The sequence below is a fragment of the Mercenaria mercenaria genome, chromosome 16 (genome assembly GCF_021730395.1).
Source record: "Mercenaria mercenaria strain notata chromosome 16, MADL_Memer_1, whole genome shotgun sequence".
NCBI classification, from domain to species: Eukaryota; Metazoa; Mollusca; class Bivalvia; order Venerida; family Veneridae; genus Mercenaria; species Mercenaria mercenaria.
The window spans coordinates 28,752,400-28,779,619 of NC_069376.1; the positions used below are offsets into that span (position 1 = coordinate 28,752,400).

The 27,220-nt window shown below is 35.2% G+C and overlaps 1 protein-coding gene across 1 annotated transcript; it reads left to right on the forward strand.

The window, feature by feature from the left end:
- Positions 1-2,954: 2,954 nt before the first annotated feature.
- On the forward strand, positions 2,955-26,838 carry LOC128549560 (T-complex protein 1 subunit alpha-like). Its single transcript, XM_053526508.1, has 4 exons — positions 2,955-3,082; positions 21,316-21,401; positions 22,106-22,234; positions 26,681-26,838. The coding sequence occupies exons 1-4, from the start codon at positions 3,010-3,012 to the stop codon at positions 26,780-26,782; spliced, it is 390 nt and encodes a 129-aa protein (XP_053382483.1). The 5' UTR covers positions 2,955-3,009; the 3' UTR covers positions 26,783-26,838.
- Positions 26,839-27,220: the final 382 nt, after the last annotated feature.

Here is a 27,220-nt window from a genome sequence, read left to right on the forward strand (position 1 = left end):
TTTTATAATCTCCAAGTTTTTAACCACTTAAAGCATAAGCTACATTTTCATTTTGGCCTGCATTTTCAGAATGAATAATTGCTGTCGTAAGTTTGTGACTGATTTAGTTTACTACTGATCAACATGGAACTTACTTATTACAGCAGTAACAGTTTTTAACTGACGTCCTTTTAAGATGACGTCATAATATTTAATACAAATTAATTAACATTCTGATTACTATTTTGGATAAAACATAATCTCAATAGGGAGAGCGTTTATCTACGGATCGAGGGGTCGTGAGTTCGATCCCCGGGCGGGGCGTATGTTCTCCGTGACGATTTGATAAAACACATTGTGTCTGAAATCATTCGTCCTCCACCTCTGATTCATGTGGGGAAGTTGGCAGTTACTTGCGGAGAACAGGTTTGTACTGGTACAGAATCCAGGAACACTGGTTAGGTTAACTGCCCGCCGTTACATGACTGAAATACTGTTGAAAAACGGCGTTAAACCCAAAACAAACAAACAAACAAAACATAATCTAATTACAGTGAATGTAAATTTTCAAAAGAAATAAAATACGAAAAGGGTACCGGTTTCTATGTAGCCACATACGTGATTTTCGCAAAGAGGCTAGTGCTTTCGATAGAATCATGCATATACCACTATAAAGTTATACAACATACATAATGCATATCTGCATTTGGTGTCATTTTATAGGTTAAAACAGACATTTCTATTGGTGTATCTTACACATGATTCCGATCAGTTATAATAAAGTAATACATTTCAGAATATCCCATAAAATGATTTGTGAAATGCATGATTTTAAGCAACACAACATTTAAAACAATGTATATGTGTGAATAAAAAGACGATTAAAAGCTGTTGAATCATCCGGAAATATCAATTGTTTTGTTTTTTATAACCATTAAGCAGGACAATGTTAAAGTGTTTTAATAGTGATCTTTGTGTAAAATAGATAAGTACTCTGTGAAATACATGTAATTTTTTGTAAATTATGAAAACATGCAGTGATTTCATTTAACAAATAATCAAGGCCTTCGAGTGGTTTATCGTCTAATTTACCATGGTTCAGAGCTCAGATGCGTAGGAATTGAACCACGAGGGCGTTAGCCCGAGTGGTTAAATACTGAAGCATCTGAACGATGAACCGTGGTAAATTAGACGATAAATTTTAAGAAGCCCTTGATTGTTTTCATTCTGACATGCTCATTGACATATTTTTAATAAATATTATGCTGGACTTCATTTACCCGAGGAGTAATGTATCGGACGTCATGCAGTAATTTGACATCATAATTGACGTCATAATGCTCTCTTACCGTTCCGTGCGTTAACCATTGTTTATCGCAGAATATACAGAGCTTGATTTCCTTCTTTGTTCAACTGGAAATCAAATCCAGCCATGTTAGAATGTTAAATATTTTTTTATCTATTTTAAGACAAAATTTAAACGGTAGAAATTTAGATAAATCTTTTAGATTTACAATGGTGTCTTTTATGCTATATTATGCACCGGGCCTTTTGAATAAAAAGGTCAATTAATGGTGGTTTTACTTCCTGTCCCAGGCATTTTCATAGTAAGAGTTATTTTGTTAAGAATGTAATTTTGTAAGTGGCGAAATTAAAAAAATATGAAATTTTATCGTAGATGATTTAACAAGGGGTATATACGGGGAAGATAGTGAGAAGTTAAGAGGTAAAGGGGGTTAGTCCCCGGCGTTTTAACAGTAAGAATTGTCAGTGGTGACATCTGAGAAATGTGTAATCATTGTCAGTAGCATAATTGTTGTAAAAATGATGAATGTTCATGCATACTTAAAAAGATCTTACAACTCGTGCACATACTGAAAGAGATTGTAAGTAATTCTTACAATACGTAGGTTCCTGGCAAACTGGACAGAAAATGGGCCATATATGGTTGATCGATACAAAAATTGTAAAAATAAAAACCATATTTAGCAAATATAGCAACCAATCCATATTTTTTTTAGCAAAGACATTACGGGGGTCAACAGTTCAGAGGAAAGAAAATAGTTTCGATGTTTTCACAGAAAAATGTTTGAAATAGTATCAGTTGAGGGTCAATTTGTCATTCACACAAATGATGGTAAGAGCGTATTGATCAGTCATTCCAGGTAGGAGCACATATCATGACTTCTTGTTTTGCACGATTTGTAAATTATAATGAGTTAAGTCCGCCTGATAGACATTGGTATGGAAAGGAACTAGTCATTAATTACCACGATTCGTTTCTGGATTGCACCGGCTTTAAGGTAGTTCTGCACATTTGATAAACCGGAAGTAATGGCGTAACGTCATTTTTCCGGGAAACGTAGAATAAAGCCTGTATTCGGCGTACGGAAATGAATTTTATTTTATGAATTAATGGCAACCCGTGAGTAAATTTATTTCAATAGCACTGTTACTATCTTTCTAAAGTTAATATATGATATTAAAACATCTGAGACGTTCAATAATTTAAAATATTGTCTTAAATTATCTTGAAATGTGTGGTTCACTTTAATTAAGTTTGGTCAAATAGCTCAAAAAGAAGCACACGGATCTATACGTTTTATTTTACCATATTATAGACCATATATTTATTTACAACTGTGAGAAGTTTCATTAAAATCTACATTGCAGAAAAAATTCTATTCACGAAAATGTTATGAAAGTTGTGATTTTTCCATAAACTCCCATTATGAAAATATGCGTGAGGTCCAAATTTTTCAAATCAGTCTAGCAAAAAAATCAAGCACACGACCCTATCATTTTTGAAGGTTTGAAAAATAGGGGTTTAATAAAATTCTACATTGCAGAATTTTTTTCGATCCTAACGTGCAGAATTACCTTAAATGAAATTTTTATTGTATCATCAAGGACTTTTAGCATCATCAAACGTTTCCTGCGGTATCGTGCATTAGCCGGCGTATATAGAAGAATAATGTTCCAAATGCAGGGCTAAAGATTCTAATCGATCACACCATTTCATGTACAAACATGGCGGACACGCACTCACTCCTCACCGTTGGTGGCGACAGAACAACAGGCCAATCTGTCCGAACACAAAATGGTAAGGAGGCAAAACAACATAAATTCTCCTCGTAATTTGTCTTTCTGTTAATATAGAAAGTAACATGGCGTAACGTTTTGTTTATCTTGTAAAATTTCTGTTTCTGACTGAAACACATGGTCGAGAAGGTTCCACCGTTGTTACCTGGTGGGTGGGGAGTGATAAACATAAGCTGGCACTTATATCAAAATTAGTTTTACTTGTATAATTCTGTCGATCATGTGGTTGACATGTAAGATATTGTTTTAAAGAAATATTGTCCAAAGTCTTCTTTAATTACTTGAAACACAAAAAAATTGAGCTGGTAAAGGTAAGTTTTATTTACCGTCACTGTCAGCAGGCTGGTAACATTGCCCGATCGGGCTTACGACACAAAAAGTAAAATTTCTTGACAAATAATGAAGATATTTCTTTCAAACTTGGTCCATTTATTAAGCATTACATATAATGCTTATCAAGGTAGAAATAACTTTGTTGCCTTCAGTTTAGTAAGAATTACTTCCCTTTTTCAGATTTTTATAATGCATAATTTTTGAAGTCCAAAACAATTATGTTTTAATGCAATGTTTAAAACAGAAAAGGGTTCAATGGCTTTCTATTGCTCCAAACTTGTGCGCCAATACCTTTATTCTATATATTTAGGGTAAATACTTTGTTTCTAGTGCAGATGTATGAGCAATTTTTTTAGAACTAACATTTCTCTATAACGTTGTAAGTGAAAGCAGAGTAAAATGTAGACATTTATGTACTAGCGCAATAATTTAGAACATTAGAAAGCCATTTAACCCTTTTTTGTTTTAAACTTAGCATTAGAACATTGTTTTTTTGGACTTCAAAAATTATGCGTCATAAAAATCTGAAAAGGGGAAATAATTCTACCAAAACTGAAGGCAACCAAGTTTTTTTTATTCTAATTTGTATCATTTGCTATGCTTAATAAATGGACCAAGTTTGAAAGAAATATCTTCATTATTTTTCAAGAAATATTAATTTTTGTGTCATAAGCCCGATCGGGCAATGTTACCAGCCTGGTCAGTGCCATAGGCATAGACAAGCTTACTGTCGCTGAGTGGCTGCTTTTTAATTTCTGACATTTGCAGCCACTGCGACAAGCCAAAAGATGTCAAAAACCTGGGGTATGTTCCGAGCAAAATCTGGTTGCAACTCAAAAAGATGAATGAAAATAGTTAAACACCATGAAATATATAGCATGTCCACGCAGAAAACATTTTTCTTGCGATCTGCACCAATTATATTCTTAAATTACACAGTATTACTTTATACCGGCCATAAATCCCCAACTACATCGCAATATTGACCTTAGTTCTATAAATAAACGTCAGACTTCAATATTTTACGATTTTGACATTTCATATAGTCCGACGTTTTATCGAAGTTATGAATTTCCCGGTAAAGCTTTCCGCAAAATATCTTGCGGAAGGTTTTACATGTTCAGTGTGGAAGTGACTAAAAATCGATAGCTAAATACCAACAACAGACAAAGAAATCTATTTTACACATCCATTGAACATATTGTCTTACTGAAAATGCTGAAGATCTGTCGACACTGAAAGTTAAATTTACATCCATTCACTTTCGCAACACAACACAAAACTGTCAAATTTCCTTTATTACAAAGAATGATTTTAGACGAAAAATATTCTCTCGTTCGGATTTTTAAAAAAATGCGACCCGTTACCAACGTATTATCTATGTAGTGTGCATATTTTTATTATCGATGGGTCACAAATTAAACCGAAATCCACCTAAAAACCGGAATACACCAGAATACACTTTCTATAAGCGGAATACACCTGTATTTTTTTAATTAAAGGTATTTTTGAAGTTTTTTGTTTTGTTTTGTTTTATTCATTTTTATTTGTTTACGCTGCGCTGCGTAGTTATGACTGTTTCCAGTCAAACTAATCAATCGTAGGCCCAGCGAGATTTGAATTTTGAGACCCGTTGCCAGATACAGGTCGGTGTCTGGATTGATTCCAAAGAATTAGATTTATACTATATAATAAAAGGGGGTCTTAATTCAAGACCCGGGTGTTAGTTTTGGAACATGTCTGAGTCTTGGCTGGAGTATTTATTGTTAATGTAATGTTTTTTAAATGTTATACCCCCCTAAATTGTGTCTAAGTTGCCAAAATAATAAATAGATTATGAGATACAGATCTATATTTAATTTATTAAATTTTGTCATCCAGGGTAAGAGCCGCGAGTACCTTTCTTACACTCCTGAAACGCCTGAGAAGAACTGCCACTGACCATGGACTACATCTACACTCTACTACTTTATTTTATTATCAGTAAACTTTTTAAAACTTTAAAAACACATCTAAAACATAGCATTTATATACGTCCGATTGTTGACAGTACACAGGTTATTTATAGATTACACGCCACGCCTACTGCATAAATGTGTCATATCGATAAATATGCTTATTCTATATTCTCGTAAACATTCAATGTACTTCACCGATACCGTTTTACTCTATATTTTTAAATTGCTGTCATTTTGTCATTTTTTAATGTTTTTCAGTTCTGTTTTTTGCATTTTATAGCCCAAAGTCTGAATTTAATGATTATATCGGTATTAATTACTTTACCTATTGCATGTAAAAGATATTTACGATCGCGCTGTATGAAATTTTGCGGTTTTTATCAAAATTCGACCGTTTCTATGTGATTTTGCTTATTTTAATTATATTATCTTCCTAAAAATGCTCTAGCAATATAGCTATATGCGTTCTTTAGCGATTCTGCAAATTTGAAGGTAAACTATGTATTAATTAATAAATGTTTTACACGCGAATCCTGTGTACCCGTCGCCTAAATTACGCGTAAGAATTTTTACTTAAAATTTACCTGTTTACCTGTTGTTTGTTTACCATTGTGTGTCGACGTCTGTATGTTTCCGGATCATCATCACTACTGGATTTTCCTATGGTGGCGTCTTTCTCGGACTGGGTCATGCTTATGCATGCCACCATAGGTCCCTACCACATATATACATTGCTGACCATTACTTTAATTTATTTTAATAGCTTTATTTGATATTGGTCGCTTATGTTTTCATGATTTTATTACTGTTATTATAGAATTTGTATAAAAAAGTTGAAATTGAATAAAAGTTGGTTAAAAAGCTAGCTAAAATTTGATAAAATCAGAGTCGGCCTTTGCCAAAAGACGAAAACACAAAGACTCTTATTTCTGATTTTTATTTTGCCTAAAGTTTTTAATAAAATTAAGTTATAAAAATATATTTAAAACTAATTTAGTAAAAACTCGTGACCATCCTTCAATGTCCTTGCCGAAATGTAAAGTAGTTGCAAGGATATGTCTCCTAGTTTTAAAATCATTGTCTAAAAATAGCCTAGTTATGGCTTAAAATTACGTATATGCTTAAAATCAAAATAAATTAAAAGATACTGGTTGGTAAAAAGTATTTGGCCTTTTGATTATAAAATTTAGAAAAATTAGAAATAACATATGTATATACACATTTAACTGATTAAAATTTGAATTAATATAATAGAAATTATAATAATAAAAACTCTTTCGGGCTTATATCAACTGATATGCTCCATAAACAGTCGGCTCCTGTTACTATGTTATTAACCAGGTTTTCAACGAAAACCTGAGTTATTAGATTGAGGTAGATGTCGGTCGGGCGGGCGGCGGCGGTGGCGGCGGCGGCGTCAAACTGGTGTTTCCGGTCAATAACTTTTGTTTCGGTAAAGATATTTGAATAAAACTTGGTATGTATGTAGCTTATATCAAGACAAAGGCTGGGATTGATTTTGGGGTTTCTGGGGACAAGGTCAAGGTCACTGTTACTTAAAATAGAAAAAGGGTTTCCGGTCAATAACTTTTGTTTCGGTAAAGATATTTGAATAAAACTTGGTACGTATGTAGCTTATATCAAGACAAAGGCTGGGATTGATTTTGGGGTTTCTGGGGTCAAGGTCAAGGTCAGTGTTACTTAAAATAGAAAAAGGGTTTCCGGTCAATAACTTTTGTTTCGGTAAAGATATTTGAATAAAACTTGGTATGTATGTAGCTTATATCAAGACAAAGGCTGGGATTGATTTTGGGGTTTCTGGGGTCAAGGTCAAGGTCACTGTTACTTAAAATAGAAAAAGGGTTTCCGGTCAATAACTTTTGTTTCGGTAAAGATATTTGAATAAAACTTGGTATGTATGTAGCTTATATCAAGACAAAGGCTGGGATTGATTTTGGGGTTTCTGGGGTCAAGGTCAAGGTCACTGTTACTTAAAATAGAAAAAGGGTTTCCGGTCAATAACTTAACTTAGGAATGAGCTATCATGATGAAACTTGGTGTATAGAAAACTTATATAAAGTTGTAGCTTGGGATTGATTTTGGGGTTTCTGGGATCAAGGTCAAGGTCATTGTTACTAAAAATAGGGTTAGGGTTAGGGTAAGCATATCTTCTACATGCATGGAGGGATTTTGATGAAAGTTGGCACAATTGTTCACCATCATGAGACGGAGTGTCATGCGCAAGAACCAGGTCCCTAGGTCTAAGGTCAAGGTCACACTTAGAGGTCAAAGGATACAAGAATGAAAAGTTTGTCCGGAGCATATCTTCTTCATGCATAGAGGGATTTTGATGTAACTTGGCACAATTATACACCATCATGAGACGAAGTGTCTTGCGCAGTTCCATTCTTTAGAATTACTTCCCTTTGTTGTTACTATATATAGCTTATATTGTAACTTTTTCATTACTAGACGTAGGGAAAAATCGAGACCACTTTTCTGTAGTACAACATGCATGCTACATCCAATTTTGAGGTGTATTTTGACCAATCTCTACCTGGTAAGGATTTCTGTGTGGACTTACAATTTTTTTTTTTTTTTTTTTTTTTTTTTTAAGATTAACTTCCCTTAGTTGTTACTATAAATAACTTATATTGTAACTTTTTTATAATTGACCGTAGGGAAAAACCAAGACCACTTTTCTGTGGTACAACATAGTTGTTACTTTCTAATTTTAGGTGTATTTTAAGGTATCTCTACCTGGTAAGGAGTTTTTTTGTGGACTTAGAAAAACAAAAGAATTACAATGATTACTAAACAACCACAAAATTAAAATTACATCTGCAAATACAGGTGCTAGAGTAAAGAAATTTGCTGTGACGGGCGTATATTGTGACATTCTGGCACTCTTGTTTATTCTTATGAAAAGTGTTGAAAACCTGGTTTCGTGGCATTGCCGCGTTTCTTGTGTTTTAATTTATTTCTTGCTATTCATAGTTGTGGCCCGACCCTAGCAACTTCAATAGATAGCGCCTTTCACCCTGAGGATATATCGCTTGTATTGTCCGCACCAGTGCTGTTAAGCCTTACATGGTACCCCCAGACGGGGTGCATATATTAGCTCAACCCCCCCTGGTTATTGACGCCATCTCTTTTGAAAGAAGTTTAGGATTTTAATATGTTTTTACACGTTAAGCCTGTTATTGTTGATATGTATAAATCGTTAATATTATGTAACAGATGTGTTTATGTGTGATTGGTTAATATCGTGGCCTTGTACAAACAACGGTATATGTACTAATGTGTTTCTTTACTTGGTAACTATCCTTGTTACATATCACAATGTCTTCTGATATTGTGTTTTTTGGCGATTCAATTATTAGGCGTTTGGGGGTATATTGTAGGGGGAATTTGGGTCGGGGTCGCGTTTATTTTGATGGTGTAGGGGGTCGGAGGATTTTGAGTTGTAGTATGGGGACTTTTGATAGTATTTTAGGCATGAATCCAAGATTGGTTATAATTCATATTGGGGGGAATGACCTCGACCGCGGGGCTTCTCCTCAAGAAGTTTTTAGCATGTTAAGGGATGTGATTTCACTCTTGCGCAACAGGGCATTTGATATAATTCAATCATATATATCATAAATAATCAACATACCAAAGGAAAATACAATACGTTCACGCAAAACGATTTTATAAGAGATTGAAATTCGGCGACCGCGCGGGAAATTACCATAACCGAAATACACCCGTATTTCTTCAACAAATGCTATTTTTGAAGTGGTTTATGACAGAATTCAAAAATATATATCATAAATAATTAATTTTCAAAATGAAATTAAAATACTTTTGCGCATTACGTTTTGTACATGATTGAAAATCGGCGAAGGCACTGGAAATTTGCGTATGCGTAAATGAATTTCCATGCCCTAAAATTCTCTAATGTACACCCATATTTCTTAAATAAATCGTATTTTTAGGGTTTATGACAGATTTCAATCATATCTAAAATAAATAATTAATTTACAAAAGGAAATTAAAATGCGCAAAACGTTTTATACGTTGTGCACCGTCACGGGAAATTTGCGCACTCGTGGATGAACCACAAACGCCATAATTTTGTTAGATTTTAACTTAGGTAGGTAAATTTCTTTCAAGTTTCGATTTTTTGGTTCAAATTATTTCAAAAGAGTCTTTTTATACTATATAATATTCCTTTATTAAATATAGTGTAACCATATCAGCTTCTTTAATTTGTTATTAAAAGCGAATGTGCATAAACTGACAGGTAAATGTGTCAAACGATAATAGCGGATATCCCACCTCTATGACCTATTTGCCCTCAAGGAATTTACATTATTGTTTAAGAATATCTTAAAAGTAAAGTGTCGTGTCAAAAATATACATGTACAAAGATGCATTTAAAACGCAACGACATCGTACTGCTTTATTTAAAACCACATTTCTATTTACGTTCACGAGGTCACGTAACCTATTATGCCGCTCTAACAGAAATCTGTTTGCCAAAAATCGTTTTACTCCATTTATTTAAATTGCTGCCACTTTTTATACGCCCGTTTGAAAAACGGGACGTATTATGGGAACGCCCCTGGCGGGCGGGCGGGCGGGTGGGCGGCGTCCACAGACCTTGTCCGGAGCATATCTTCTACATGCATGAAGGGATTTTGATGAAACTTGGCACAGTTATTCACCATCATGAGATGGAGTGTCATGCGCAAGAACCAGGTCCCTAGGTCTAAGGTCAAGGTCACACTTAGAGGTCAAAGGTCAAATTCAAGAATGACTTTGTCCGGAGCATATCTTCTTCATGCATAGAGGGATTTTGATGAAAGTTGGCACAATTGTTCATCATCATGAGAAGGAGTGTCATGCGCAAGAACCAGGTCCCTAGGTCTAAGGTCAAGGTCACACTTAGAGGTCAAAGGATACAAGAATGAAAACTTTGTCCGGAGCATTTCTTCTTCATGCATAGAGGGATTTTGATATAACTTGGCACAAATGTTCACCACCATGAGGCGGAGTGTCATGCGCAAGAACCAGGTCTCTAGGTCTAAGGTCAAGGTCACACTTAGAGGTCAAAGGATACAAGAATGAAAACCTTGTCCGGAGCATGTCTTCTTCATGCATAGAGGGATTTTGATATAACTTGGCACAAATGTTCACCACCACGAGACGTAGTGTCATGCGCAAGAACCAGGTCCCTAGGTCTAAGGTCAAGGTCACACTTAGAGGCCAAAGGTCAGATACAAGAATGACTTTGTCCGAAGCATTTCTTCTTCATGCATGGAGGGATTTTGATGTAACTTGACACAATTATACACCATCATGAGACGAAGTGTCATGCGCAGTTCGCTTCTTTCGAATTACTTCCCTTTGTTGTTACTATAAATAGCTTATATTGTAACTTTTTCATTACTAGTCATAGGGAAAAATCGAGACCACTTTTCTGTAGTACAATATGCATGCTACATCCAATTTTGAGGTGTATTTTGACCAGTCTCTACCTGGTAAAGATTTTTATGAGGACTTAAAATTTTTTTTTTGATTTTTTTTTTTTTTTTTTTTTTTTTTTTTTTTTTTTATAAAGATTAACTTCCCTTAGTTGTTACTATAAATAACTTATATTGTAACTTTTTTATAATTGACCATAGGGAAAAACCAAGACCACTTTTCTGTGGTACAACATAGATGTTACTTTCCAATTTTAGGTGTATTTTAAGGTATCTCTACCTGGTAAGGAGTTTTTTTGTGGACTTAGAAAAACACTTAGTTATTACTAAACAACCACAAAGTTAAAATTCCATTTGCAAATACAGGTGCTAGAGTAAAGAAATTTGCTGTGACGGGCGTATATTGTGACATTCTTGCACTCTTGTTCATTATTATGTCTCCCACCACACAGTGGTGTGGGAGACATATTGATTTACTCCAGTCTGTGTGTCTGTCACAAAGCTTGTCTGCACTCTAAGTCGAACATTTCTCATCTGATTTTCACCAAACTTGAACAAAATGTGTTTGACCATAAGACCTCGGCCATGTTCGATAACTAGCTAAATCGGCCAAGACACTTCGGAATTATGGCCCTTGACAATAATTTATGAATCACCTAGATGCATAAAAATGCTGAAGTCTTCATTCTCAAGCATGCACCAAAAACCAGTCATCTTGTCCGCACTCTAAGTCAAACATTTCGTATCCGATCTTCACCAAACTCGAACAAAATGTGTTTGCAAATAAGACCTTGGCCAAGTTCGATAACTAGCCAAATCGGTGAAGACACTTCGGAATTATGGCCCTTGACAATAACTAATGAATCACCTAGACTCATAAAAATGCTGAAGTCTTCATTCTCAAACATGCACCAAAAACTATTCATCTTGTCCGCACTCCAAGTTAAACATTTTTTATCCGATCTTCACCAAACTTGAACAAAATGTGTTAGCCAATAAGACCTTGGCCAAGTTCGATAACTAGCCAAATCGGCCCAGGGTCTTCGGAATTATGACCCTTAAAATAATAAATGAATCACCTAGACTCATAAAAATGCTGAAGTCTTCATTCTCAAACATGCGCCAAAAACCATTCATCTTGTCCGCACTCTGAGTCAAACATTTCACATGCGATCTTCACCAAACTTGAACAAAATGTGTCTCGGCCAAGTTCGATAACTAGCCAAATCGACTCAGGCACTTAGGAATTATGGCCCTTGAATTACCAAAAATCAGCCTTTTTACACTTGTCTGCACTCTAACTCGAATATTTCTCATCCGATCTTCACCAAACTTTAACAAAATGTGTATGACCATAATTCCTCTCCCAGGTTCGATAACAAGCAAAATTGGCATAGGCACTTCAGAATTATGGCCCTTGAATTACTGAAAATCAGCCATTTTACTCTTCAGAGGTATATTTGTTGTGACTAAACAGTATAAAAACACTGACTTAGTGTTTAGATGATTAGGCAGTTGTGGGAGACATGCGCTTTTCTCAAAAGTAGCTCTAGTTTATGATTTTTTTATTCTGTTCTTTGTACTTTCTGGTCAAAAGTCTGAATTTTATGGCCATAGTATGTATCATTTATTTACTTTTAGAAAGAAATAAGTAATTAAGATCGCGCTGTTCGAAGTTTTACAAATAATTATGTGAAAATTGGACCGTTTTCATAGAATTTTCCCTACATTACTGTCGATATCTTATTAAAATCATTATAGAATTCAAATTGTATTACTTCTTATGCGGTGTTGAAAGCTTGAAGCGATAATATTAAAAAATGAATGAACTACGCGCGTTTTTTTGTACGTGTTGATTAACAAAAGTAACGTCGAGCGATGTAAATTAGATATTACGATAGGTCGCACGTGCTCGTGGAATGGAAAATTACCGGCATGATGTTTTGTATCTTTACGATTCCCGGGTAAATTCCAGTCAATCCAAATAATAAGTTTGTTGACGTTTTTCGCGATGTAATATCTGAATTTTGGTAAAGTTACGAGGTAAAAACACTTTTCCTAAATTTCTGGAGTGGAATTAATAAAACTGATTTTACCAAAATAAGGAATTCTGTAAATGAAACACTGAAAAAGTATTTAAAGGAAGACTATGTTGGTAAAGGAAAACGACTACGATACCCGAGACATTATGATCAAGACTTAGTGCATCCTGGAGAGAAGGAAGGAGGAATGAAAATGTTTAAATCTACAATACATCGCTGTTTTAGCAAAACATTGAATTAGTATTGATACGTTAAAGTACATGAAAAATAAAAAAATATACTGAATGTACCTGTTTTTCTTCAAGTTTTCAATTTGCAATTATAACGACAAGTATGAAATTAAATAAAAGCTTATCATATTTAACTGCACTTACCTTGTCAGACATTATTTGTCACATGTCGCATGTGTGTGCTTACAAATATACTGATTAATTGATATAATCAATAGGTGTGATAATCCAATCAAACTCTATCAGGACTAATCAGAGGCACGTGTTTGTTACGCTGAATATATTCAAAGGATATAAATAAGCGCAGTAAATGTTTTTATATTTATATATTAAACATAATATAATTCTTTTAAATTATCAAATTAAACATTTAAAGAAATAATTCAATTAGTTCCAATAATAAACATACGGCCGGTTCTTTCCGATCAGCGCGGTTTATGCACTGACATGTGTTTTGTGTATAATTCATTTAAAAATTGAATATTGATATTTTTTCTTAATTAATTTTCTTTTTTATTTGTTAAACGAAATGTGAAATATGAAGAAATAATTAAATAATTTCCAATTATAAACATGTGACATGCCCTTTCCGATCATGTTATGTCCTTTCCGATCAGCGCGGTTTATGCCACTCGTATTTTGTCTATAATTCATTTAAAAATCAAAAATTGCTATTTTATCATTCATAGTTTATTTTCTTTTTTATTTGTTAAATGAAATATGAAGAAACAATTAAATAAGTTTCAATAATAAACATGTGACATGCCCTTTCCGATCATGGTAAGCCCTTTCCGATCCGCGCGGTTTATGTCGGGACCCGTATTTTGTTTATGATCCATTTAAAATTGAATATTGATATTTTTTTATCTTACATTATTTTCTTATTATTTGAAGAAACAACTAAATAAATTTTAATAATCAACATTCCGGTATCTAGTCATAGCGACGTAAGCGTAAAACATTTCCGTTAGATCGTAAAGTTATAATCTCGTATACAGAATTAACTTTTAATAAACTTCTCTCAAATATTCATTCATGTTTAATCTGATTGAACATGGTTCTACAACTTACAAAAAAATGATAAAAAGTGTTTATTTAAGAGAATACTATTTATTTTTAAAAAAAGGACGAGTGCATTTATGTTATGGAAACTTCCCGTGCGCTCGCCGAATTCAAATCTCTCTCGTATAAAATCGTTTTGCGTTAAAGTATTTTATTTTCCTTTTGTAAACTTATTATTTATATTATACACGAATGATTTCTGCAATAAACCATACAAAAATACCATTTATTAATAAAATACGGGTGTATTTCGGTTATGGAAATTTCCCGCGCGGTCGCCGAACTTCAATCTCGTATAAAATCATTCTGCGTAAACGTATTTTATTTTCCTTTCGTATGTTAATTATTTATGATATATATGATTGAATTATATCAAAAACCCTTCAAAAATACCTTTAACTTAAAAAATACAGGTGTATTCCGGTTATGGAAAGTGTATTCCGGTGTATTCCGGTTTTTAGGTGGATTCCGGTTTAATGTGTGACCGTAATCGATGGGTGTAACCAGCATTTTATTGTTGTAATTAAATTTAAAGTTATTTCAGTAAGTATAAGTTCATTTCAAAGCAAATTGAAAGTCTAGTCCACATGCATTCGGCGGTAACCATGCGTTAAATAATGGCCGAAGATTTTTTACTAGTGTCGTAGATTAAACGCACTTGTTTTCGTCTTTAGAAGCATGTACAATTGATTCTATATATTTATTCAGTGTTGTATTGTTCATGATATTTCATAAATTTCGCTAGAACAGTCTGTGGTATAAATGCGTCGAGGAAGTGATTTGTGGTGCAATTTTAGTCACGGTAAACCAATATATCACGTGTTCGAGCGTTTTCCTACATTACACTTCAATACAATACGGTTGAAATTTTAGCTATGCAAATGGCTGTCATTCGATTAAACTTGACACAGGGACATGTTGAACGTCCAAATATTAAAAAGCGCCCTGTGCAAGTTTAATGTTATTGAACTATATTGACCTTGTTTTTCAGCCATGATATTTGATGATGCGTTGTTTTGATCCTTATCAACCAATCAGAATCCGCGCACTTTACATTTCAATTATTGGAGAATCTGTGGAAACCTGTATGCTGAATTCTCGTTTTTATGTCATTATGAACTTAAAAGAAATGAGCATAAAATATGATGTGTACTGTGTTGTTTATTAAACATAAACAGGGCTTTTCATCCTTATAATACAGAGGCCGATATTCGGCCACTTCCCAATTGAAAATAAGGTCATTTTTTCCCAACTGTAGCAGAGCAACTTCCCAAAATGTAATTTTTAAAAAAAATTATATTTCACAAATAGGAAGCAATGAGCTCATTTATTATTTGGAAACTACCACATTGTGTCCTTTATTACATACCTCTTTTGCAGAAGAAAAAAAGGCCCTGTTTCAATAAAATGCTCTTTTCCCAAAATGAGCAATTATAGTGTATGAATTTCCCAATTTGAAAGGCCAGGGCCTCTTCCAAATTTCCTGATGAAAAGCCCTGATAAAGCGTTAGTCAAAATGATTGTACTCAAGAGTTGAATATCGTTCATATATTTTTGACTGGTCGATATCCCCCTCGAGTACAAACCAGAAAAGGTCAAAAATGTGTTGCAAAGTTTTCTTCTTCGGGTATGTAATGCCCAACGGAATCCGTTGGGCAAGAATCACGTTAGAATAAAGCGACGGATCAAAAAAAGAAATACATACATAGAAAGCCTTTAATTTTCCCTTTCCAATGATGTATATATTACCTAGATTCCTTAAAAAACTTTCAAACTATGGCAGTTAAAATAATACAGTGGTTTAACACGTGTGTACTACATAATTATTGGAAAATGGCCGATACAGGTAAACACATTACTACACGAAGCGTTTTCATTGGTCACGCCTCCGACCGCCATTACATGAAGACGATTGAACCGTTTGAGGTTTAAATTTTTTTCATCAGAAATTCTTGATAAATATGTCCTGTTCTTAATTTTTTATTTACTATTTATGATCTAAAACAACAGGTAAGCTGTTAGGGCTAAAAAAATTGGTGACTACTGATAAATCGTAATTTCATTCGATCACAGTTTCCGCCACAGTTTTGATTGTTTCTGGTTGAGACCTCTAGGTAGACAACATGAAAGAATGTAAAATCGGTCTACCCGAGGTCTCATTATTTAGACTATTAAAGCATATGAACAACATACAGAAAAAAATATATATTTACATAAAAAAACAACCTAAAATATATACACAGTCACTTTGTCTACGTATTCAAACCTCACGTGTGTATTTAAAGTTACTGTACGTAATTTTTCCAGAACGGCTCTCCTCAAACAGTTTTCAGATCCCGAGATTGTTTTCATGTCGCTGTCAGTTAAAGATTTCACTAAGCGTCTTGGGTAGGCATATATTAAGCAGAGCTCTCCCTAAAGTTTAAAGTAGTCAGTGATGAAAGAAAAGTAGCCAGCGGGGGGTCCCGGAAAATTTTGAAATTGAAGGTTTAAAATGGTGTATTTTGGGGTGTTTTTTCTTTGCTTTGTCTACCTTTATTTTTTATACAAAAAAAACATAATTCCTCTTAAAAATGTATTTGTGACCTCACATAAACACATGTCTACGTCCCTGACAAAGGGTTTGACATTAAATGGGAAATAAATAAATAAATAAATAAAAATCAGAGTCATACCCTCACTCTAAACGAGTGTTATTATATATCTTCAAAAAATCTGTCAAAAACGGTTCAGCATCACAGTCTTTATTCACAGCCTTGGCACATAGGTGGATTATATATATCTAGGCCACGAGCCATATACACTTAAATTTATTACAGTGATAATGTATTCTGAGAAGAAAAAAATGCCAAAAAAGTAATTCTGATTTTTTCCCCTGTAACAATGAGTCATTAGAAAGGCGATCATGAGCATTTTGACGTGTAGATCTATTGCTTCCAGGTCCGTATTTTTTGTTTCAAAAATATTTCTTTATTATTGACCGTCTTTTGGGCAAGTGAGTAATCTTTCAGAAAAATCTTACTCACATGCAAACCGTTTACGCACAGCATGCGAGCAACGGCGTACGAAACGTTTTTCTCAGTGCATCGTGCCAGTTAAAATAACGCTACAAGCGGTCAGAACAGGCTGAATGGAAACTAACAAGACTAAAAATTAATTAATCAATTCTACTTAGTTACTTACAGCACAGGTTTGCTATTTAATTTTGCAAAGATTGCGTACGGATGCATTGGATCGGATAAATAAAGAAAGCGGGAAAACCCACAGGTGCCCGCTCATATTGCTAAACTATTCGTCAGTGCTCGTCACGTGGTGAGACTGATTAAAAATAGATGCGCTAAGATCCTGCGCAATTCACTGACTTGGGAAACCAACAACCATATGACGTCAGCATACAAAAATAACGTAGTTTAACTGTTGGAATACACATGTATAAAGTAATGGTAGGCCCGTAATGGTAGCGGTTTGTTTATGATTTCATTCAACAATTAATTTGGGGTTATTATTTTACATTTTGAAGTTCATTTTTTGTTCAGTTTGAGAAAAGTAGCCGGCGGTATATCCGCCAGTAGCCGGTGGAATCACCGGCCGCCGGGGCTTGTGGAGAGCTCTGTATTAAGGCCATTGCAGTAGGGACGACATAGGCGTATTTATTGAAACTCGTAAACCGGAAGAGCTTTCACCCGTGTCGTCCCGAGAAGAAATCACAGGGTTTCGGACTTGAAAAGGAATCACGTTTAACCGGATTACACCTGTATTTTTTAACTAAAGGTAGTTTTGAAAGGTTTTTGACAGAATTCAATAAAATATAACATAAATAATCAAATTACGAGAAGAATATAAAAAACGTTCGCGTAAAATGTTTTATATGAGATTGAAATTCGGCGAGCGCATGGGAAATTTCATTACTGTATTTCCTTTGTGTTATCAATGAATATTTCTAATCAACTTGATTGTATATTGTTGATTGCGTTATGTATGATGGTGACACGTGAAACCAATGTACTAACTAACGGACCCTAACAAACAAGCTCCTTTCTGTTGTACATGGGTACAGTAATATATATCTGTTCTGTTATTAGCCCACCATCATCAGATGGTGGGCTATTCAAATCACTCTGCGTCCGTCCGTCCGTCCGTCCGTTAACAATTTCTCGTTATTGCATCTCCTCAGAAACTACCAGGGGGATTTTGACCAAACTTTGTCAGAATGATGTATTGGTACCCTTGTTGTGTCCCCCTGAAAATCAGACTGGTTCAACAATTTTTTAGTGAGTTATGGCCCTTTGTTTATTTCTATAATTTACATCTATAGATTTATATAGGGAAAATCTTTGAAAATCTTCTTGTCCAAAACCACAGAGCCTAGGGCTTTGATATTTGGTATGAAGCATCATCTAGTGGTCCTCTACCAAGATGGTTCAAATTATTTCCCTGGGGTCTAATATGGCCCCGCCCTGGGGGTCACATGGTTTATATAGACTTATATATATAGGGAAAAACTTTGAAAAACCTCTTGTTCAAAACCACAGGGCCTAGGGCTTTGATATTTTGTATGTGACATCATCTAGTGGTCTTCTACTAAGATTGTTCAAATTATCCCCCTAGGGTCAAATATGGCCCCGCCCCGGGGGACACATGGTTTACATAGACTTATATAGGGAAGAACTTTGAAAATCTTCTTGTCCAAACCACAAAGCCTAGGGCTTTAGCATTTGTAATGCAGCATCATCTAGTGGTTCTCTACCAAGTTTGTTCAAATTATCCCCCTAGGGTCAAATATGGCCCCGCCCCGGGGGTCACATGGTTTATATAGACTTATATAGGGAAAAACTTTGAAAATCTTCTTGTCCAAACCACAAAGCTTAGGGCTTTGGCATTTGTAATGCAGCATCATCTAGTGGTTCTCTACCAAGTTTGTTCAAATTATCCCCCTAGGGTCAAATATGGTCAATAACCTACAACATTCAAATTTGGACCACATGGATGATTTTGAGTGGCAAGATGAACCTTGACATGAGTTGACCTTGATTTTGACCTAGTGACCTACTTTCACATTTCTGTAGCTACATGTACAGCCTTCAAATTTGGACCACATGCATAGTTTTGTGCACTGAAAAAAACTTTGACCTTGACATTGACCTACTTTCACATTTTTAAAGGTACAGGCTTCAAATTTGGACCACATGCTTAGTTTCATGTTCCGAAATGAAATTTGACCTTGATTTTGACCTAGTGACCTACTTTCACATTTCTCAAGCTACAGCCTTCAAATTTGGACCACATGCATAGTTTTGTGTACCGAAACAAACTTTGACCTTTACATTGACCTAGTGACCTACTTTCACATTTTTGAAGGTACATGCTTCAAATTTGGACCACGTGCATAGTTCTGTGTTCCGAAATAAAATTTGACCTTGATTTTGACCTAGTGACCTACTTTCACATTTCTCGAGCTACAGCCTTCAAATTTGGACCACTTGCATAGTTTTGTGTACCAAAATAAACTTTGACCTTAAGATTGACCTAGTGACCTACTTTCAAATTTCTCAAACTACAGCCTTCAAACTTGATGCACATGCATAGTTTTATGTACAAAGAACTTTGTCCTTGAAATTGATCTAGTGACCTACTTTCGCATTTCTCAAGCTACAGCTTTCGAATTTGGACCACATGCAGTGTTGTGTACGGAAATGAAATTTGACCTTGAGCTAGTCAATAAGTCTTGAAATTTGGAACACTCAAAAATGGCACATTGGTGGGCGCCAAGATCACTCTGTGATCTCTTGTTATAATTTACATAGATTTATATAGGGAAAAACTTTGAAAATCTTCTTGTCCAAAACCACAGCGCCTAGGGCTTTGATATTTGGTATGTTGCATCATCTAGTGGTCCTCTACCAAGATTGTTCAAATTATTTCCCTGGGGTCAAATATGGCCCGTCCCGGGGGTCACATGGTTTATATAGACTTATATAGGGAAAAACTTTGAAAAACCTCTTGTCCAAAACCACAGGGCCTAGGACTTGGATATTTTGTATGTGACATCATCTAGTGGTCCTCTACTAAGATTGTTCAGATTATTCCCCTATGAAATGAACTTTGACCTTGAGATTGACCTAGTGACCTATTTCACATTTCTGAAGCTACAGGCTTCAAATTTGGACCACATGCATAGTTTTGTGTTCTGAATTGAAATTTGACATTGATTTTTACCTAGTACCTACTTTCACATTTCTCAAGCTACAGCCTTCAAATTTGAAGCACATGCATAGTTTTGTGTACCAAAATGAACTTTGACCTTGAAATTGATCTAGTGACCTACTTTCACATTTCTCAAGCTACAGCTTTCAAATTTGGACCACATGCATGGACCACATGCACAGTGTTGTGTACCGAAATGAAATTTGACCTTGATTTTGACCTTGAGCTAGTCTTGAAATTTGGAACATTCAAAAATGGCTCATTGGTGGGCGCCAAGATCACTCTGTGATCTCTTGTATGATGTTACTTCTGCATGTTTTAGCTTTTTTAGATAATAAAATAAACAAATTTTATTTAAATATCAACACTAACTATGCGTGGTTATATTTCAATAAAAATATACTGACTTACAAATCTTATATTTCGCGTAATATGCGTATCTTTTGTAAGTCGGTATAGTGAATATATTTTTAAAAAAACTTGCGACATTCAATATTTCGCTAATATCTTACTGTAAGTTCACATAAACATTGTCCAGCATACAAAGTATGTGCAGGGGCTGGGCCCATTATACCCAAGGTCAAGGTCACCAAGTTGTTATACTTGGAATTATTTTCATGTTAAATGTAGAATATTCTATGCATCAATTCCTTTCTTCTTGTAAAAGATATTCATTTACTTTTTTTTTAAAAGACTGTCATCTGAAGGAAAAAATACCATGATGTTTTGTGTTAAATACGAGTTACAAGTGAAAGTTTAATAAGAAAACACTGCTGCTATAGTTGTGTTGTAGAAAACCATTAACAACGAAATTATGATTAGCTCTGATTCCACAACTGTATTGGTATATAAATGATCACAAGTCTTTAGTAAATTGTACATCTGTAGCCAAATGCAAAGCTTTAATGTTTAACTAGTATATATTTTTCTTCAGTTATGGCAGCAGCCACAATTGCCAATATAGTGAAGAGCAGTCTTGGACCTGTAGGTCTTGACAAGATGTTGGTGGATGATGTGGGGGTATAGTTTACATTTTACACTACATTACAAACTTTCCTTAAAACTGTTTTCAAAATGCAACTAAAGAGATTTCTTTTGAATTCTTTTAAGTTACAACTTACATGTAACTAGCGGTAAAACAAAGTCGGTTCAACATTACTGAATTGAATTTTGTAAATTTTGCTTAACCTTTAGCCTGCTGGCGGCAAGTGATTCTGCCTTTGCGACCAGTGCAGACCTAGATCAGCCTGCATGCCTGTGCAGACTGATCTTGGTCTGCACTGTTTGCTATTCAGTCAGTAAAGATTCTGTGAACACCCCTTCGAATAATAAATGGTACTGCCCACTTTAAACGATGGACCAGTCCATTTTAGAAATTTAGCAGGCTAAAGGTTAATTAAATTTTTAGAACATATTAGAAGAGGATACTGATAAAACATAGTTTTTACATTGGGATTGCCTCCTTTTACTGGTGGTAGCTTTATAGGGGAAAAAAGCCCTGAAATCACTGTAGCAAATGAATTTCTAAATTGGAGAACCCCTTGTATGTTCTACTTAAGTGATTAATGAAACCCGTGATATTATGGATGAATAGTAGCCATTAATCATTTCTAAAATAGGTTTCGAGCTGATATTTTGGTAAATATTCATATTTCTTAGGTCAACGTTTTCAATATTGCTTTCTCATTAAATTCATTATCTTTTTATATGTAACATATATTCAGGATGTTACAATAACAAATGATGGTGCAACAATATTGAAACTCCTTGAAGTTGAACATCCAGCAGCAAAGGTGTTGGTAGAACTGGCTGATTTACAGGACCAAGAAGTGGGCGATGGAACTACATCCGTGGTAAGATACAAGGGTTTACTCCCTTGTGGTAAGATACAAGGGTTTACTCCCTTGTAAAACGAAAATGCAATGTTTCCCAGAATTTTGTTTTTTTTTAGCTCACCTGTCACATAGTGACAAGGTGAGCTTTTGTGATCACCCTTCGTCCATCGTCGGTCCGTCCGTCAACAATTTTTTGTCTGCACGATAGTGGTTTCATTTATGATTTTATTTTAACCAATCTTGCACACAACTTGTATCACCATAAGATCTTGGTTCCTTTCTTGAACTGGCCAGATCCCATTATGGGTTCCAGAGTTATGGCCCCTGAAAGGGCCAAAATTAGCTATTTTGAGCTTGTCTGCACAATAGCAGCTTTATTTATGATTTGATTTTTACCAAACTTGCACACAACTTGTATCACCACAAGATCTTGGTTCCTTTCTGGAACTGGCCAGATTCCTTTATGGGTTCCAGAGTTATGGCCCCTGAAAGGCCCAAAATTAGCTATTTTGACCTTGTCTGCACAATAGCAGCTTTATTTTTGTTTTGATTTTTACCAAACTTGCACACAACTTGTATCACCATAAGATCTTGGTTCCTTTCTTGAACTGGCCAGATTCCATTATGGGTTCCAGAGTTATGGCCCCTGAAGGGGTCAAAATAAGCTATTTTGACCTTGTCTGCACAATAGCAGCTTCACTTATGATTTGATTTTAACCAAACTTGCACAAAACTTGTATCACCATAAGATCTTGGTCCCTTTCTTGAACCGGCCAGATCACATAATGGGTTCCAGAGTTATGGCCCCTGATAGGGCCGGAATTAGCTATTTTGACCTTGTCTGCACAATAGCAGCTTCATTTATGATTTGAATTTAATCAAACTTGCACAAAACTTGTGTCACCAAAAGATCTTGGTTTCATTCTTGAACTGGCCAGATCCCATAATGGGTTCCAGAGTTATGGCCCCTGAAAGGGTCAAAATTGGCTATTTTGACCTTGTCTGCACAATAGCAGCTTCATTTATGATTTGATTTTAACCAAACTTGCACACAACTTGTATCACCATAAGATCTTGATTCTTTTTTATACGTCCGCAGAGATGTATTATGTTATCGCCTCAGTGTCCGTCTGTCTGTCTGTGTGTTGGTTAGCAATTTCCCTTCCGCTCTGTATCTGTTGAACTCCTTGATGGATTTCAGAGAAACCTGACACAGATGTTCACTCATTGAAAGGATGTGCAGAGCACATGTTTCGGATGGCTTAATTCAATGTCAAGGTCACACTTAGGGGTCAAAGGTCATATGACTTTGTTTTATGTGAATATTGCTCTGCATTTGCGTTGCATTGCATTGCTCTTGTTTTTATTTGGCAGATCCTTCTTTTGTTCGCTTACAATATTTTTTTTTATTACTTCCCTTTTATGTTACTATAAATAGCTTATTTAGTAATTTTTTTAGCTCACCTGTCACATAGTGACAAGGTGAGCTTTTGTGATCACGCAGCGTCCGTCCGTCCGTAAACTTTTGCTTGTGACCACTCTAGAGGTCACATTTTTTGTGGGATCTTTATGAAAGTTGGTCAGAATGTTCATCTTGATGATATCTAGGTCAAGTTCGAAACTGGGTCATGTGCCGTCAAAAACTAGGTAAGTAGGTCTAAAAATAGAAAAACCTTGTGGCCTCTCTAGAGGCCATATATTTCACAAGATCTTCATGAAAATTGGTCAGAATGTTCTCCTTGATGATATGTAGGTCAAGTTCGAAAGTGGGTCACGTGCCGTCAAAAACTAGGTCAGTAGGTCTAAAAATAGAAAAACCTTGTGACCTCTCTAGAGGCCATATATTTCACAAGATCTTCATGAAAATTGGTCAGAATGTTCACCTTGATGATATCTAGGTCAATTTCGAAACTGGGTCACGTGTTTTCAAAAACTAGGTCAGTAGGTCAAATAATGGAAAAACCTTGTGACCTCTCTAAAGGCCATATTTTTCATGGGATCTGTATGAAAGTTGGTCTGAATGTTCATCTTGATGATATCTAGGTCAAGTTTGAAACTGGGTCACGTGCATCAAAAACTAGGTCAGTAGGTCTAAAAATAGAAAAACCTTGTGACCTCTCTAGAGGCCATATATTTCATGAGATCTTCATGAAAATTGGTCAGAATGTTCACCTTGATGATATCTAGGTCAAGTTCGAAAGTGGGTCACGTGCCGTCAAAAACTAGGTCAGTAGGTCAAATAATAGAAAAACCTTGTGACCTCTCTAGAGGCCATATTTTTCATGGGATCTGTATGAAAGTTGGTCTTAAGGTTTAGGAGTATATCACCAAAACACAGAAATATTTTATAAACGAACAACATCGTTACCAATATTTTACCTGACCATTACATGTTCTGCCGTACTGTCCCGTACTGAAAATATTCTGAAAAAGTTGTCCCCCTTTGAAAATGAATGCCATTTGTAAAGAAATAAAAATAAACAATCGCTGAAAACTGTGTTCCACCTAGTTATGTGAAATTTCAACACTCGCACGCTATTACAAATGCATCACAACAAACATGTGTAACAGTTCCTTGAAAATGGTGAGTTTTTAAAAGCGCTTGACTGTCTGGAAGTGGGGTCTGTTTAAACAGTTCTTTTTTTGGAATTCAATGCTTATATCAGTATACTGACACTTGTTTTGTAGAGTAATATAAGTAATATACACGCTATCATTACAAAAACAACACAACAAGTGTCAGTATACTAAAATAAACATTGAATTCCGAAAAAAAGACTTCCTAAATGGGACCCACTTCCGGGCAGTCAAACGCCTTCAAAAACTCACCATTTTCAAAGAACTGTTACACATGTTAGTTTTGATTCATTTGCAATCGCATGCGAGTGTTGAAATTTTACACAATTAAGTGGAACACAGTTTTCAGCAATTGTTTATTTTTATTTCTTTACAAATGGCATTCATTTTCAAAGGGGGACAACTTTTTCAGATTATTTTCAGTACGGGACAGTACGGCAGAACATGTAATGGTTAAGTAAAATATTGGTAACGATGTTATTCGTTTATAAAATATTTCTGTGTTTTGGTGATATACTCCTAAACCTGAATGTTCATCTTGATGATATCTAGGTCAAGTTCAAAAGCGGGTCACGTGTCTTCAAAAACTAGGTCAGTAGGTCAAATAATAGAAAAACCTTGTGACCTCTCTAAAGGCCATATTTTTCATGGGATCTGTATGAAAGTTGGTCTGAATATTTATCTTGATGATATATAGGTCAAGTTTGAAACTTGGTCAACTGCGATCAAAAACTAGGTCAGTAGGTCTTGAAATAGAAAAACCTTGTGACCTCTCTAGAGACCATATTTTTCAATGGATCTTCATGAAAATTGGTCAGAATTTTTATCTTGATAATATCTAGGTCAAGTTCAAAACTGGGTCACATGAGCTCAAAAACTAGGTCACTATGTCAAATAATAGAAAAAACGACGTCATACTCAAAACTGGGTCATGTGGGAAGATGTGAGCGATTCAGGACCATCATGGTCCTCTTGTATTATTGGCCATAGGGAAAAACTGAGACCACTTTTCTGTGGTACAACATGGATGGTACCTCCAATTTTTAGGTGTATTTTGACATATCTGTACCTTGTAAGAATTTTTTCTTTTTGTTTTTGGTTAAAGCAATGGTACTCAGGTGAGCGATATAGGGCCATCATGGCCCTCTTGTTTTATTTGCATTCACTGTAATGATTTATCCAGGGACATTTCTGCTCCATTAAAGTGCAGGTATGAAAGGTTATATACAAAACCTCCGCAATCAAACTCTTTTGTATGTGTTTAAATCTGCTGTAAAAATACTCAGATAAATTTGTATATAATTATTTGTTATTGTAGCATGATATTTGATAGAGTAGCGAAGTAAATTATATATGAGTTATCAATGGGTTCCCGTATAGCTGACTTTTGAGTTTTCAGCTTTGGACTACTTGCATCGTTCACTATGCACATGCAGCTTTCTGATCAAATAACACCAAAGTTGATGCCTAATGGTACTAAAACAATTCCAGAAAGCCAGCGAAAATACATAAATTGTTTTAACTGCAATGAAGAATAAACATGGCGAAAATATGCAGTTTCATTAGAAAGTATACTCACTGTCCAGTAGTTCGTCCTTCCGTCCTTTATAAATTAATGCTGTGTAAGAGGAAAAGGTTTGCGAGGTGGAAATGTTAACAAATTTCGCGGATGTCTTAAATATCAGCCAGCGTAAATTTCGACTTTCACCAAGACACATCGTTATAATCATGTAAAGATAAGTTAAGATTTTGCACTTCAGTTTTTGGCAATTTGCGAATATTTCCGCTTGTGAAATATCTAGAAATGGCAGTTCGTTAACTTCTTGACTGGCGATTATATCCAAATATACAGTAGGTCAATACAGAGTGTTTTCTCTCTGATTTCAGGTGATAATAGCAGCAGAGCTATTGAAGAATGCAGATGAGTTGGTGAAACAGAAGATCCACCCAACATCTATCATCAGTGGCTACAGACTCGCTTGCAAGTAAGAAATTGACAAGATGTTATAAGGCCTAAAAAGGTTTAATGAGAGTACCGTTTTCAAAATTTGTAGGGAGGTTAGGTAGGTCTTGTTTGTTTGTTTTTGTGCCCCCCACAATGAGTGGTGGGGGCATATAGATTTGGTCTTGTCCGTGCGTGCGTCCATCCGAAAAAAGTTTGTGACGCGCCTAGCTCAAACAGTATTAAATTTTGATATAAATTGATGAAACCTTGCATGAGTCTTTATCATGATATGAACTTGCGCATCTCCTATTTTTCGTCTGGGTCCGCCCCCTATTTTCAGAGTGATGGCCCCTGAAATAGTCAAAAATGCACATTTTCACCTTGTGACGCGCCTAGCTAAAAAAGTGTTTGATATAAATTGATGAAACCTTGCATGAGTCTTTATCATGATATGAACTATCGCACCTCCTATTTTTAGCTCG

Excerpts from the sequence above, each read along its gene's own strand:
- LOC128549560 (XM_053526508.1), top strand. The coding sequence starts at position 3,010 with ATGGCGGACACGCACTCACTCCTCACCGTTGGTGGCGACAGAACAACA. Across the intron at positions 3,083-21,315 it reads ATCTGTCCGAACACAAAATG|TTATGGCAGCAGCCACAATT; the intron begins GTAAGGAGGCAA and ends ATTTTTCTTCAG. Across the intron at positions 22,235-26,680 it reads GCGATGGAACTACATCCGTG|GTGATAATAGCAGCAGAGCT; the intron begins GTAAGATACAAG and ends CTCTGATTTCAG.